Here is a 16061-nt window from a genome sequence, read left to right on the forward strand (position 1 = left end):
TGCTCGTCTTCCTCACCTCCATGTCCACCACCAAGCCCTGGACCACGGGCAGCGTGTACTGGTAATTCCGGAAGTCCTGAGGATGGCACAAAGCGGGCATTAGGGGGGGCACCGAGTCACGGACACCAATCAGGTAGGCGCGGACGTTTCTGATGGAGCCAGGACAAGGCTCCCCCCCCCCCAAGGGGGCTAAGCCAGGACATCACGTGATGGACGGCCTTGGCCGCTCCAGCCGTCCGCGGCTTCAGGCTCCCGTCCCAGCCATGGCGAGAGGAGCCCAGAGAACGTCCCGCACGGCGGGGGAGGCCTCGGCCTGTGTCCCCTCTAGCCAGGGCGCCCGTGGAACGGCCCGAGAGGAACCCGGGCAGCCCAGACCCAGCTTGAGGAAGGGGAGGAAACACTCACTGCGAGAAGGTTCATGATGGTGTGTCCCGTCTCTCCAAACAGAGGCTTCCGGAAGCGGACGCTGAACAGAGGGCAGGGGTACACTGCGGAGGCACAAGAGGCGCCGGCGCCGCGTGAGGCGCCGGACGTGCCCTGCCCCGGCGGGCCGCACATGCCCGCTCCAGAGGGCTCGGGGGCCCGTCATTCGCCCAGCCTCCCTCCCTCCCTCCCCAGACGCCCCTCTTCCCTCCTTCCTCGCCTTAGAATCAACACTATAGGTGGGTTCGAGGCAGAAGAGCAGTGAGGGCTGGGCAACGACTTGCCCAGGGACACCCAGCTAGGACCCCGCTGGTGCTCCATCCCCTTGTGGTGGTGGTCAAAGACAAACCCTGATGGCCGTGCCGGGTACGATCTGTCAGCGGCCACTAGGGGGCCCCACAGGGTGCAGCGAGCCGGCCGGAGGCTGGAAAAGCTGCCTTCGCATATGGCCTGGCCAAACCACCCAACTCTGGGTGGGAGCATCACTGGCACTTGCTCCGAGGGCTGTGAGGCGCGGCAGGTGCCTCAACATTAGCACGCTTGGGGCTCGGGGGGCACAAAGGGAAGCCCGGGAGAAGCGAGGGGACCCTCTGGACAGAGGAGAGGAGGGCGCTCCACCAGGGCAGGGACGGCTTAGAGAGGCCCCTCCTCCGGGCCCCTGCCCGAGCCCAGAGGACGTTCCCTGCCCTGCGGATGAACCAGCCAGCGCCCGTGAAGGACCTACTGGGTGCCGGGCCCAGAGGCAGGTGCTGAATGCAAAGACGCGTCTAACAGACCGGGCCTTACATGCTCCTAGAAGAGACAACGCACATTTCTAGAGAGACAACCAATACAAAGGAATGGGGTGGGAAGGGGAAAAGCCCATAGAAGCATCAGGGAGGACTTTCTGTAGGAGGTGGCATCCTGTAGGACAATCCATCAGGGGCCAGCTTGGTTGGACCGTCCGGTTGGGAAGGGCACACTGGGCCTGGGTTGTTGAAGGCTTGAAAAATCCAAGGAAGGTGTTTATAGGAGGTATTTTCAACATTAAATGGTATTTCCACAAAAATCCACCTTCTCTTAAGCCACAAACCAGCCGTCACCCTGGCCGGGCTGCTCTCTGCCCTCGAGCTTCTCCCGCAGGAGGCCGGCAGCTCTGCAGGCAGCCTGATCCTGGCGCCCGGCAGGACAACACTGTCCGGTGGGTGCCCCTCCCCCTCCATTCTAGTTTCTCCTGGATCCAGGCCAAGAGGAAGCCACGTTAATTTCCTGAATGGGGAAGGGGGTGACCTGGTCAAGCCTGGGCTCAGGAGAAGCACTTTGGCAGACACGGACGATGGTTTAGAGCTGGGAGCTGTGAAGCAGAGACCGATGAGAAGACGAGAGAGGGGAGGAAGACCTGGAGCCCCCGGGAGCAGGGGCAGAGACGAGGGGCGGGAAGGAGGAAAGGGCGACCCCGGAACCTGGGCTCGCTTTGGGCTCAGAGGCCGAGGGGACTGGCCCAAGGTCCGAGAACCAGGCAGGGTCAGGCTAAGCCCCCGGCAAGGGGGCGTCGCACTCTTTCCCAGCAGACTGGGAACTATCTGTCTTATCGGGACACACAGGACGGTCAGGGCGACGGCCCGGAAGGGCTCGGACTTACGTCTGTATTCAGCGCCGAGCCTCAGCATCAGTCTGATGGGGAAGACTTTTGCCCAAGGAGTTTCCCACTTCTGGATAAGAATCCCAAACAAGTAGGGGGGAGTCGGGAGCACCAGGTCCTGCAGCGACTGGTAAGTCGATGTCACATACAGGAATCCGCCATGTTCTTTACTGCCCAGGAAACTCTGGCTGAAGAAGGAGTGTCCCAAGCAGCCAACCACGTTCCCTGGAAGAGGAAGCCGTTGTGAACTGAAACCCTTTTCTCATCTCCACGAGCCCCTCGCACTGTGTGGGAGACACTGCAGAATGGTGGCGGCCATCGCCAGCACGACTACCTGGGACCTTAGAGCATGACATTTCCGGTCCACGATAAAAGCGGCCATTTTATCTAGCCGAACAATAAGCCACAGAACACGAGAAGAAACATGAAAAGAACAGTGACTTGTCCCAGAGCCATTTCCATCTCAATTGCTGTGAAAAAGATGAAAATAATATAAATAATAAAGATCCACCAAAGCCCAGAAACGAGACAATCGGGGTGCTAGAAAAATATGTCAAAAGTTTGCTCTCCTTTAGAACCAAACAGGCCAAATCCTCACCGTACAGACCCAGAGCCCCGAATGACCCTTGAGGATGCAAGACACCAGCTACTAGAAGTGAGCAGAGAGGAGCCAGGCCTGCACACTCCCGGGGAGAACCCGAGAGAGCAAAGCTCCTGAGGCACAGCGCCCACACGGTGCTAGGAAAAGCTTTCAAATAGAGACTAAGAAGAAATGAAAGTGGAGCCACGCACCCAGGGCTGGGCCGGGATATGGGAGACTCGAGTTCAAATATGGCCTCAGCGACTAGCTGTGTGACCCTGAGCAAGTCACACAACTAGCACACTGGTGAGCTCTGTCTGCCTCCATTTCCCCAACCGAAAAATGGGAACGATCACAGCAGCTCTCTCCCAGTGTTGTTGGGAGGACAGAAGGAGACGTGTGTAAAGCGCTTAGCACAGAGCAGGCCCGTGTAAGTGCTTGATCCATCCTTCCACCACGACGTCATCCTGAGACTGACTAGACCTGATCCGGTACTTTAGGGTTTGAGAGGCGCTTCGCAGGGGCCATTGCACTTGTTTCTGCTAACCGCCTCCATCTCACAAATGCGGAAAGTGAGCACAACCAGCCGGGTGGGGGGTGTTCGCTCGCTCCTGACATCGTACCAAAGCTGCACTGGTTGAGCTTGCGAAGGACGAGACCACCCAATTAACACTCTTATTCCAAAAGAGCCTTTTATCCCCCTTCCCAGCAGGCCGAAGAACATTCGTTGTATTTGGTAACGACTAACAGCTTTTTCCAGGCATCTGACCCTAAACGGTGGCCCCTATCTCAAGGCCATCCAGTTCAATCTCTACATTTTATGGGTGAGAAAACAGGGAAGGAGGGAGGGGGCATTAGGGTTAAAGTGACTTGCCAAAGGTCCCATGGATCGTAGATTTAGAGTCAGGATTTGAATTCAGACCTTGACTCCCATTCAGCACTCCCTCTATCCAACTCCTCATTTTTACAGAAAAGGAAACTGAGGCCCAAAGAAGTTAAAAGTCTTGTTTGCCATCCTACAGCCAGGTCCCTCTTATTCCAAACCTAATGCATCATGCTTTCATGATTCAGGAAGGAAGCCATGTATCAGTCAAATGCTCTCTTCACCCCTATGTCTCACTTCATCTATCCTATCCCACTTGCCACCAGATTTTTTTTTTTAAACCCTTACCTTCCGTCTCGGAGTCAATACTGTGTATTGGCTCCAAGGCAGAAGAGTGGTAAGAGCTAGGCCATGGGGGTCAAGTGACTTGCCCAGGGTCACACAGCTGGGAAGTGTCTGAGGGCAGATTTGAACCTGGGACCTCCCATCTCTAGGCCTGGCTCTCCATCCACTGAGCCACCCAGCTGCCCCCTTGCCACCAGATTTTGATGTAGATATGGGCCTATCCTTGCCAAGGCTGACAGCTCCAAGCCATGCTCTTGAGTCTGTCTTTTCCTGTCTCCATTGCCTTCTCAATCATGTCCTTTCTTGCCTCTATCTTGAACCTTTCCTTACCCACTGGCTCCTTCCTTGCCACCTAGAAACTTGCCAGGTCTCCCTCATCGTTTAAAAAATGAATCAAAAACTGGATTCAGCCTTGCCATTCCCTAAAGCTATCATCCTAGAGTTCTCTCCCTTTTATAGATGAGCTCCAAGAAAGTTGTTCTACACTCGTGCCCATTTTCTCTTTTCTCGTTCACTTTTCTTAATCCTTTGCAATCTCATTTCCGCTCTCATTTGACCAAAATGGCTCCCTGCAAGGCAGCCAACAATCTTATAAGCTGCTAAATCCAAACCCCAACCCTAAATGCTCTGTAGCTTGTGACACCGGCTCTGCTCCGGCGTGCAAACTCTCCTCCTAAATAATCAAGCTCCTCTCATCGCCTGGCTTCTAGGACATTATTCCCCCCTCAGGGGCCTCGTACTGCTCATCTTGTGCTCTCCCATCCACTAGCTCTCTCCACACTCACACAGCCTCCAGCCCTTCTTCCCTGAACTACTGCAAAAGTCCCCTGGCGGGTCTCTGCCTCTGGAGTCTCCTGCTCCGATCCATCTCCACAGAGCAGCCAAAATGACAATTAAAACACAAATCTGGCCACATCACGCCCCTCCTGAACAGTTATGTTCAGGGGCTCGTCGCTGACTCTGGGATAAAACACAAATTCCTGAGCCTTGGACTGCCACAGAAATACACAAAGCCGTTTCCGTCCCGTTTCACTCCCTGGCAGGCTGTGTGCTCTGCTGATCTGCATCCACGGTCCCCAGGCGGGCGGCTCGCTCTCTCCATGATAACTGAGTCTTAGAGGAAGTGCTGGGAGCGGCCTCCATGCATTTGTTGCGTGGTAGGAGGCCGCCAGATGGGGAGAAGCCCCTCCACACGGCCCAGGCACTGAGGCTCTGCAAACACTCTGCCCCTGCCTACTTCTGCTTTGCCAAGGATGTACGATGGCGCCAAGCACCTGTTCTCCCTGGACTCCACGGCCCGGCTCCTCCACAAAACCTTCTGGTCTGGCTTCATCTTACTCTCTCACTCCTCAAACACATCCATCCTTTCACACGAGGGGTACCAACTACCTGTAACAAACTGCCTGCATCCATCCACTTTCTAGACTTTCTAGTTTCCTTTAAAGACTATCCCAGCGGAGCCCATCTCTGACACAAGGCCTTCCTGACCCCTTAATTGCTAGGCTTTTCTCCCTCTTGAAATAACTCCATGCATGCTCTCTATCTCCTGGTGAGTGTGTTCTATGGCCTTCTTTTGCCCACATCCTGCCAGACTACCTGAGGCCGCAGAACAAAAGCGACTCTTGGTTTCACCAGCTCCCAGCACAGTGCCTGGCACCTAGCAGGTGCTCAATGGAGACGTGTTAAACGGAAGACAAATGGGCTTGGATAGCTCTCCGCCCTCTAGGCTATTAGAGGGAATGAAGTGTTTCTTTAAAGATGGCAAAGATAATAAAAGATGGGAATAGACATGGAAGGACAGGCACTCTAACCCTTCATTAGTGGAGCTGTGAATTATTAGTTGGACCATTCTTAAAAGCAATTCAGAATTATGCTAAGAAAGTAACTAAAATGTGCATACTTTTTGACTCAGTTATCCGGCTATGAGAGATACACGCCAACTAAATCAAAAATAGGAAGGCCCTGCTCCAAATTATTTATAGTAGCAAAGAAGTGGACACAAAACAGAATGTATCCATTGGGTAGCAGTTAATCAAACTGTGGCATATGAAGATTGTCAACATGGAATCTAGAAACCCCAAACTTGTAGCCTAGTAAGATCTGATGACCCCAAAGTTTTGGGACTAAATTGTAAATTGGAGACCCCAAAGTTTGTACTTGTTCCCTGTTCCAGTGAGAATTCACCCTGAAGGGAATCTCAGGCTAGAAGTTTCAGACTGAATATTGGACCCTGTTGTATTAAGAGACCCTTTACCAAGAAGATCCACACCTGGACAGAGACCATCCTTTGGTATCCAATGTAGGCAACCCCTTGCCTTAGACCCTAGCCTCTAGCTATGATTCTTTTCCCACCTTGACTGTATTCTGTCAGTATAGTTAGAACACTCCCATTTTCTTTGTAGCTATCTTTCCCTGCCCCTGGATCCTCCCAAATGGTATATAGGTCCCCCAAATTCTTTTGTTCCTTGGAGTTGTCAATCTAGCACAGTTGGCTCTCCCAGGGGTGTAAAAATGGAGATCTGAACCCTAGACTTAAATCCCCAGACGTCCTTAATATTTCCCAGAATTTCCTATAATCTCACCTGAGTCTCCACGTAGGTGAAATCACAATTGGTATTTAACTGGCATTAATGCCTACCTCTCTCTCTTCTCTCCATTGCAATGATGTAGTAAGTAAGCTAAGCATGGGGATTATGAATGGGCTAATCAGTCATGGGAACGTGATTATTATTTTGTATCCTTGGTTCTAATAATCCTTAATAAACCTCATAAAACGAGATATAATTTAATTTTTACAGTTTTGGCAACCCAGATGGGGCTCGAACCCACAATCCCTAGCTCTCACATTTATAAAAATGTGAATGGATGGGACATCACAATCTCATACCAAAGGAGCTGAAAAGTTAATCCCAGGGCATCGTACCCCTGGATGGCTCCCAAAAGAGGAGCATCTCTCATTTATAACTCTTCAGCTCACTTTACACTTCCACTACAATGATCTCTAGATTTCTTGATGATGTTCTAGACCCAAATAAGTTTTACTTTGTTTAAAAATGTATTTGCCAAGGTTGAAACATTGCTACACCTGAAAAACTTGTGACAAGTATCCATTTTCTTTAAATGTCATACAGCAACTTATGTTAAATAAGATAGTGGGTTTGTTTGCTATTATATTTAACTGGGCTATTGTGAATTTTGGGGATTTTGAGACCTTTTGAATGTGCATTACCTGTTGTACTACTGTTCTTTATAAAAAACTGTTACTTTGTGAAATTCATTTGCTTATACTCATAGTGGATCATGGCCAGGTATGAAGAGGAAATGGATCTCATTTTTGGTGAGAAACCTTGTATTCTACATTTTCTGTAGCTGACACAGTGTGTCAATAATTATAAACTATATTTTTATTTTTAAACTTTTAATAATAAAATATTTTTCTTGCATGTACAATATACTATTTCAGTTTTTTTATTTTTTTCTCTCCTTTTTATATTTGAAGCACATATCACCATTATTAAGATTTTTATTTTTTTGATTTTGCAGTAATATAAGTTTACAATATATTTGCTATAATGTCAATGCATGCCCCAAAAGCTTGAAACTCTACAAATGATGCCACTGATTGTTTAAAAAAATGGGGGGGGGGGCTTTGCTTAATGATTCTGTCTGATTCCAGGACAAGAGAATACAAAAAGAGCCATCACACAGCACAGTGCCAAAGAAGCACAAAGTTAAACTTCATAGTGCCAATCAAGCACAAGATCAAAGAGACCAACCAATCCCAATGGGGTTGATGAAAATTTTGAGCCATGACAAAAGGACTTGAACCTAGTGTGAGACTCAAGGTTGCGACGCTTGACATACATTAAGACATAGGCCTTCCTTGTATCCACACTCTTTGTGAAAATACTTACAGACAAGTACCAAAATTTGGCTCATGACTGGCTCCTAAAATCTAGTCCCTTTTCTGTCTTTTATAGTGTGGCAAACTTTCTGTAGTCCTGGCTACTGATTGGGTAAATGCTTAAATCATTTTAATGGGGCCCTGATTCAAGGACCTGCTATAGATTTATTTTTCCTTTACTTAGAATTTTTACACATAAAACTCTGATAGTCTATATTTCATCCAGAAATGATCTTTTTTTATTTGGATTTTTTTGATGTTTTTGATTTCTCTTGCCAATTGATTCATATACCTCACAACTCAGTCATGCATCCCTAAATGATCTCTGTGTTTTTCAATCACCCTCTTCAGGGGGGTATGTATAAATGTTATTATTTTAAATTACAAAGTTTAAATTCCTTTTGAGAGTAATTTTAGGTTAAGAAACATGCTACCTCTCCAAATCCAAAAAGTGAACTGTTTGGAGAAGACACCATGAAGATGCCTCCACAAACCACATGCGTACCAGAAGATCCAGGGTGAACTCTGGGATGTGGTGATTTGAACAGTGTGATGTTTGAATGCATTGTTTTGTACGTATACTCTTATGCCAAAGGGGACTTCCCCCTAACTAGCTTTTTGTCAATGCGCCTAGCAATTATTGATTTTGTTCTCTTTTCCTCTTATCCTCAAATTAGTGTAATTTCAAAGTTGGTATGTTTACAAGACCCATCAGAGAGACTAGTCTTCCTCGGGCCTCAGGGGGATGTAAAAATGGAGATTTGAACCCTAGACTTAAATTCCCAGAAGACCTTGGTATTTCCCAGAATTCCCTATAATCTCACCTGAGTTTCCACATAGGTGAGATCACAATTGGTATTTAAATGGCATTAATGCCTACCTCTCTCTCTTCTCTCCATTGAAATGATGTAGTAAGTAAGCTAAGCATGGGGATTATGAATGGGCTAATCAGTCCATGGGCACATGATTATTATTTTGTATCCTTGATTCTAATAATCCTTAATAAACCTCATAAAAATAATATATTTTATTATGAGATATAATTTAATTTTTACAGGGGTCAGTGTCCAAAGCATCCAGAGTTCAATCCCTGGACTCTGCATAGTTGTTAGCGCACAGTTCTGTGTAGAGGCCTGCTATTACACTGAACCCCTTTTCCTCAATTAAAGAGTGGTTTTTCTGACTATATAATAGTTCTATGTTTTTTCAAAGTCAACAAGATCATGGGATATGACTATGCTATAAGAAATGATGGAAATCATAGCTTCCACAAAACCTCTGGGCCAAAAGGAAAGAAGTAATCCTGTGCATTTCCCTCATCTTTGATGAGCCTGGGGGCCACAACTGTATCAGATGGCTTACTTGGTTGATACACTGGATAATTTTGTTAAACTGCTTTTCCTCTCTTAAAAGAAAAGAATCTTTGTCAGGGGGTTTATATTAAGAAATGTAGACGATATACAAAAAATGGGACTACAAAATTTATCTTCAAGTAAAAAAGATTTCAATGCAAAAAAAGAGAAAAAGGAAGAGAAAAATCTTAACCTACAACAGGAGAAGAGAAGAAAGAACATCAAAGAGGAGAGAGAAGGCCTGCAGGTCATTTGGACCTAAGCAATATACATATGCAATGCTTTTCCTGAAACAAAGGCTGCTAGTGCCTCTTAGGACTTTTATTTCTATTCATGGGAAAATTCTAGGACAATTTAGTTATTAGCATGATGCTAAGTGAACATTTGGGAAAGGTTGGTCTTTCAAGAACAGGCTTAATGTCATTTCTTTTCTTTTCAATAAAGTCACTAGATTAAAGGAATGCTGATGGTATAGCTTCCCTAGTTTTTAGCAAAGAAACTGACAGATCTTTCTTGATATTTTTCTAGAAAATGTGGAAAGATATGGGCAAGGCAAGGTACAGAGGAGAGGATTAGGGACAGGCTGAATAGCTGGACCTAGATGGCAAGTGGCTCAATGTCAGTGTGGGAGAAGACCAATCTGTACTTTAAAAACATTTTTACCAATATCTTAAATTAAATATCTTGAAATTAAATAGGAAAGAGGTGAATGAAATTTTAGAAAAATTAAGAATTAATAGATATTTGGAGAAAAGTAAATAGAGATAAAAAGGGATATATTTTCTTTTCCACAACCCATGGTACATATACAAAGTCAAACCATATACTACTAAGGCATAAAAACATCGCACATAAATGCAAAAAAGCAGAAATAATTAATGCAACTTTTTCAGATCATAATTAGAAAGGGTACATGAGGAGGCAAATTAAAAATTAATTGAAAATTAATCTAATTCTCTAAATTGGTGGGTTAAAGAAAAATCACAAAACAATTACTGATTTCATTGAAGAGAATAACAACGAGGAGACAACATATCAAAATTTATGAGATACAGTCAAAGAAGTGCTCTGGGGGAAAATTTCTATCTCCGAGTGCCTAGATTAACAAAAAAGAGAAAGATCAACGAATTGGGAATGCAACTAAAAAAAACTAGAAAAAAGAACAAATTAAAAACTCTCAGATGGAGACCAAATTGGAAAACCTAAAAATCAAAAAAGAAATTAATAAAATTGAAAGTAAAAGAACTATTGAACTAATAAATAAGAATAGGAGTTGGTATTTTGGAAAAAAAAACAAAGTATTGGTTAATCTAATTTTTTTTTAAAAAGGAGGAAGATAAATCAAATTAATAGTATCATGAATGAAAAAGGAGATAAAAAAAGAAAAAATCCCCAGAGCCAGATGGATTCACAAAAGTGAATTATATCAAGCATTTAAAAACCAACTAATCCCAATGCTCTACAAACTATCTGACTAAATAAGCAAAGAAAGACTCTAAACAAATTCTTTTTATGACACAAATATGGTACTGATTTCCAATCTAAGAAGACCAAAAATTGAGAAAGAAAACTATATATTGATCTCCTTAATGAACAAAGATGTGAAATTCTTAAATAAAATACTAGCTAAAAGAATACAGAAAGGTATCACAAGTATAATTCACGATAACCAGGTGGGATTTATACCAGTAATGCAAGGTCAATTCAATATTAGGAAAATCATCAGCATAATTGGCCATATCAACAATCAAATGAATAGAAATCACATGATTATCTCAATGGATGCAGAAAAGGCCTTTGACAAAATACAACACCTATTCCTATTGAAAACACCAGAAAGTATACAAATAAAAGGACCTTTCCTCAAAATTATAAACAGCATTTATTTAAAACCATCAGCAAGTATCATCTGCAATGGGGACAAGTTAGAAGCCTTTCCAATAAGATTGGTAGTGAAGTAAGGATACCCATTATCACCACCACTATTTAATATTGTACTAGAAATGCTAGCAGGAGTAATTAGAGAAGAAAAAGAAATTGAGGGGATCAAAGTAGGCAATGAGAAAACTAAACTATCACTCTTTGCAGATGATATGATGGTATACCTAGAGAATCCTAGAAAATCAACTAAAAAGCTAGTGGAAATAATAACTTTAGCAAAGTTGCAGGGTACAAAATAAACCCACATAAATCATCAGCATTTCTATATATTTTCAAAAAAACTCAGCAGCAAGTTAGAGAAATCCCATTTAAAATCCCTCTAGACAAGATAAATTCAAAATGAGTAGGAATTGATCTAAACCTAATTTTTTCCATACTGTTTTCCAATTTTCCCAGCAGTTTTTGTCAAATAGTGGGTTCTTGTCCCTAAAGCTAGGATCTTTGGGTTTATTGAACATTAGCTTGTTGAGGTAATTTACCCCAAGTATATTCCATTGATCCAACCTTCTTTCTCTTAGCCAGTACCATATGGTTTTGACAATCACTGCTTTAAGTACAGTTTAAGGTCTGGTACTGCTAAGCCTCCATCCTTCACATTTTTTTATTAGTTCTTTTGATATTCTCAAGATTTTGTTCTTCCAAATAAACTGTTATAATTTTTTCTAATTCTATAAAAAAGTTTTTTGGTAGTTTGATAGTTGTAGCACTGAATAAGTAAATTAAGTAGGATTGTCATTTTTATTTTATTAGCTCATCCTACCCATGAGCAATTAATGTTTTTCCAGTTGTTTAAATCTAGTTTTATTTGTGTGAAAAGTGTTTTGTAGTTGTATTCATATAATACTTGAGTTATCTCGACAAATAGATTCCCAAGTTTCATAGTAGGATTCAAAGCAAATTTGGAGATGTAGATAAAAGCAGAATGGGCTGCTATGGAGGCTAGGGGTGCCCCCTCACTGGGGCTCATCAAGCACAGGCCAACTGACTCCTTGCCAAGTGTACTTTAGAAAACTTTTTTTTTAATCCTTAGTTTCTGTCTTAGAATCAATACTGTGTATTGGTTCCAAAGCAGAAGAGCAGCAAGGGCCAGGCAATGGGGGATATGTGACTCGCCCAGGGTCACACAGCTAGAAAGTATCCGGGGCCAGATTTGAACCTAGGACTCCCTGTCTCTGGGTCTGGCTTTCAATTCACTGAGACACCCAGTTGCCCCTATAGAAAAGACTCTTATATATTATGGGTGCCAAAAGGTGGCTTCTGAAGGTCTTTACTGCTGTGAGTTTCTGTGATTTTCCTTCTCATTTCTCCAACCCATCTTTCACAATACTGCTGGAACAGTCTTCCTTAGAAGCAGTCTTGGTCATGTCCATCTTCCACTGCCTCTCCCTTTTGCTTCCTTTTTGGTATCATTAAAGGCCTGCCACAATCAGGCTCAAGCTGCCTTTCCCACCTGATGTTCTATTACTCCCTCCAAAGTGGGGCAGTTTTTATTTCCCAAATACACACTGCACTTCCCCCTTCTTTCTTCTTTCCTTCCCTGCCCTGGAAGGGCATCCCCTTCCTCTTCCATTAATGCCGCATTCAGATGTCATCCTGCTCATGGGGTTTCCCTGATGACAGGGGCTCTTTTTTATTCTTGTTGTTACCGATTCCCACCCCTTAGGTGCAGTGCCTTGCACATACTTGACATAATGACATTCTCCTGTCTGCATCACAGAAGTACCATGGTACACCTTGTAAAAAATGAATTGGCGAGTTATAAAATAAAATATTTAGATGGAAAAACTGTTCAATACAGGTTCAAAACTGTTCAGATACTTTTGACAGATGTAATCAAAAGTATCCTCAGTGATGAAGTGAAGCTCAAAAGTGAACTTCCCTTCAGGGCCAGGTGCAAGGATGCTAAAGAGATTCTTATTCTAAAAATAAAATATTTATTGAAATATATAAGGATAAAGAAGGATTTCTAATTCTAAGAGACTCTAAATCCACCCAAATAAACTCCCAGGCTATACAAGGAACTGCTTTTCCTGTGCTCCACAGGCTACAGTACTCCTCCCTGATCTGACTAACCCAAATTTATACTATCTAAATAAGGACTACCGCTATTATCCTTATAATTCTTAACTTTGCCTTCAAATTATAAAATAGCAAAGGTTAGCTGGTTGAATCTCAACAAGAATCAAGTTATGACTCTGAGCTTTAACAGATTCAGAGTCCAAACAAAAGAGCAGATTTTTCTTTGGTCTTCTCAGAGTTAAAGCAATCTATAAAATAGATAGTCAATAGTGTTCCCCAAATTGGGAAAGGAAAACTCTGAGCTCCTTCAGATCTTTCCCTCAGACAGAGTGAGAGGCAAAGATGTTACCTCCTCCAGCCCTGAGAGAGAGTCTCTGAGAGTGGGTCTCTGCCAACTACCAGAGAGAGTAATTGACACAGAAAAATGGTTATAACTGTCAGCATCTGAAATCAATACACTCTCTCAGCTCTGCTTCAAACTCCACTTCTTTCTCAAGCCAGCCACTCTACTTCTTATCTCTAAACGAATAAAACAATACTTATTTTCTAATATCATCCTTATAACCTCTCCAATGTCTTTGGTATATTACACTCATCTCTCTGTGAGACTGGGAATTCTTAAGATGTCAGTATGTTTTTAGCTTTTGTGTCCATCCCAATGCTTAGGAATATTCTGCATGAACATATAATAAAATTTTAAGTGGATTAAAAAAATAATGCAGAAAGGATACATCTGTTTAACACAGCATTCTTATTTCATTTTTCAAAGGACTTGAAAACAAGGACTAAAAAACAAATTTCGTTAGAATAAAAATTTTGATGCAACTCACATTGCAATTTTAAATATATTTCAAGACACATTTACTACATTATTTTATGGGATCATATCACTGTGAGGACAATTTGAGAACTCTCAATAAAAAATAAATGTAATTATTATAAAAGATGTAGCTTCTCTGATGAATACATGGATTCAAGTCAATGCCAAGGTGCCATGATGAAACATGCTATCCACTTCCAGAGGGAGAATTAACAAACTCTAAGAGCAGATTGAAGCATACTTTAAAAACTTTGTTTCTTCTTTTTATTGCAGTTTTTTGGGCAACATGGCTAATATAGAAATGCTTTGAATGATTTCACATGTAAAATTGATATTATAATGCTCGCCTTCATAAAGAAGAGAGGCAGGAGGGAGAGGAGAATTTGGAACTAAAAAAACCCTAAATGTTAATAAGTAAACATGTAAATGAATGAATGAAAAGAAAAAGTAGAATTACTGCTCCCAAGCAGCTACAAATCTAGTACATCAACAGCTCTTGCCTAGACTATAGAAATAGCATTCTAATTGGTATCTCACTTTACAGCCTCTCCTCTCTCTAATTTCTCCTCCAGATAGCTTTCAAAATAATCTTCCTAAAGTATACGTACAACCATATCATCAGCCTGTTCTATAATGTTCTGTAGATTCCTACCATCTTAAGGATCAAATATGAACTCTAGCTTGGAATTAAAAACCCTGTAAATTCAGATCCAGACTACCTTTACTGATTATTTCCCCAGTACCCCCTTCCATGGACTCTCTTTATCAGAGAAACTAGTCTCCATGCTACTCCTCATACTTTTTACTGCATCTCTTCCCTCCATATCTTAATTCAGACTTTTTCATCTCTTTCTGTATTTCTACTACTGGGAATCCTTAGTTTTCTGGAAGTCTTAGCTCAGCTAACCGATTCAATGGAAGACTATTCTTGATCTTCCTAATTTCTGGTATCCTTTCCATTCTCAGATCACCACATATCTGCGTATGTGTCAAACTGCAAGCCCCACCCCAACCACGGTGGCTCCTTGAAGGTAGGGTCCATTTTTCTTTTTCATTTTTGCATTCTTCCTGATAAGTACAGTGACTTATGTATAACAGAAAACTAATAAATGCTTGTTGAGCTGAATTATTTCCAATCTACAAGAGTTGCAATAACACTTCACATTTCCATAATGTTTGCATTTTATCTACTCTTCTTACAATAAAACTAGAATTCACTTTTAGATAGGGCATTATGGTTTCTCATGTACTTTCCTCATGACAACCATTCAAGATAAGTGTTATTATCCCCCTTTTACAGATGAGTTCTGGAGAAGTTTAAGTGATTTGCTCAGGGGCACACAGCTGGAGAAGAGGACAAGCCAGCGAGGGAAACCAATTCTTCTGAGTCCAATGGTCTTTTGCCTGCTTTCTCATCCAAACTGCTATCCAACAAGAAGAAGCAGAGAATGATTAAAGTTCTCCCAAAATGATGTCCTAACTGCAGTGAAACCTGAACATGTCTCAGAAATCTCTTCTCTTTGCATGAATGCTTGAAGGAACTTGACTGAGCCATTATATTCATCTCAAAATCACAAGGAAAGAAGTTCATAAATGCCAGGTTTGAGATCTTAATCATCTCCTCCACCAGGTGACATCTTCAGTGAGTCCATAAACTCAAAGATCTGAAAATGCCTATGACAATATATCCTTCATGGGTAATGAGAAAAAAAATAGGCTGAGGACTGTTAAAAACAGGACTTGGACCCAGGCCCCCAAGAGAAGAATACACTGCTCTAGCCATGGATGATTGTGAAAAGAAGGACTTTGCAAAGAGCCACAAGGAGACAGCCAAGATCTGGAATTCACTGGTGCTGGGCACTGCGTCTATCTGAGAGAAGATCCTAGAGAATGGCTACATTTTGACCAAGAACACCAAAACAGTCAGGAGGACTGTCAGGAGGAACCAGTACTCCAGTCTTGTTGGAAGAGAGGCCAATTCTATCAACTACACTACTGCTGCCAACATAACGTATTACTAAAAGTGAACTACTGTGATTATAAAGGTCTATTTTAGTTTTTTCTTTAAAAATCAGATTTTATGCTTTTTGTCCTCAAAATGTCAGAATGTCATGATCACTTGCAAAGAGGCAATTCTATGGTTCCTTTGTAAATGAAAACATAAAAACAAACTTTTCTTTTACTAAATAGCATCATGGTGTGATGGTAAATAAATTGCACAGAGAGGTAATGT

The 16061-nt window shown here is 42.7% G+C and overlaps 1 protein-coding gene across 4 annotated transcripts in view; it reads right to left on the reverse strand.

Moving 5' to 3' along the window:
• ZFYVE9 (zinc finger FYVE-type containing 9) overlaps positions 1-16061 on the reverse strand; it is a 186278-nt gene that overhangs the window by 34372 nt on the left and 135845 nt on the right. For all 4 annotated transcript variants that reach the window (XM_056815136.1, XM_056815137.1, XM_056815134.1 and 1 more), the window contains 3 exons: positions 2045-2269; positions 406-488; positions 1-76 (listed from right to left, as the gene is read on the reverse strand). The exon at positions 1-76 is cut by the window's left edge and continues 29 nt beyond it. In XM_056815136.1, the coding sequence (XP_056671114.1) occupies positions 1-76; positions 406-488; positions 2045-2269 (384 nt within the window). The remainder of the gene's footprint in view (positions 77-405; positions 489-2044; positions 2270-16061) is intronic.

The sequence above is a fragment of the Monodelphis domestica genome, chromosome 2, assembly GCF_027887165.1.
Source record: "Monodelphis domestica isolate mMonDom1 chromosome 2, mMonDom1.pri, whole genome shotgun sequence".
In the NCBI taxonomy this organism is placed as follows: domain Eukaryota; kingdom Metazoa; phylum Chordata; class Mammalia; order Didelphimorphia; family Didelphidae; genus Monodelphis; species Monodelphis domestica.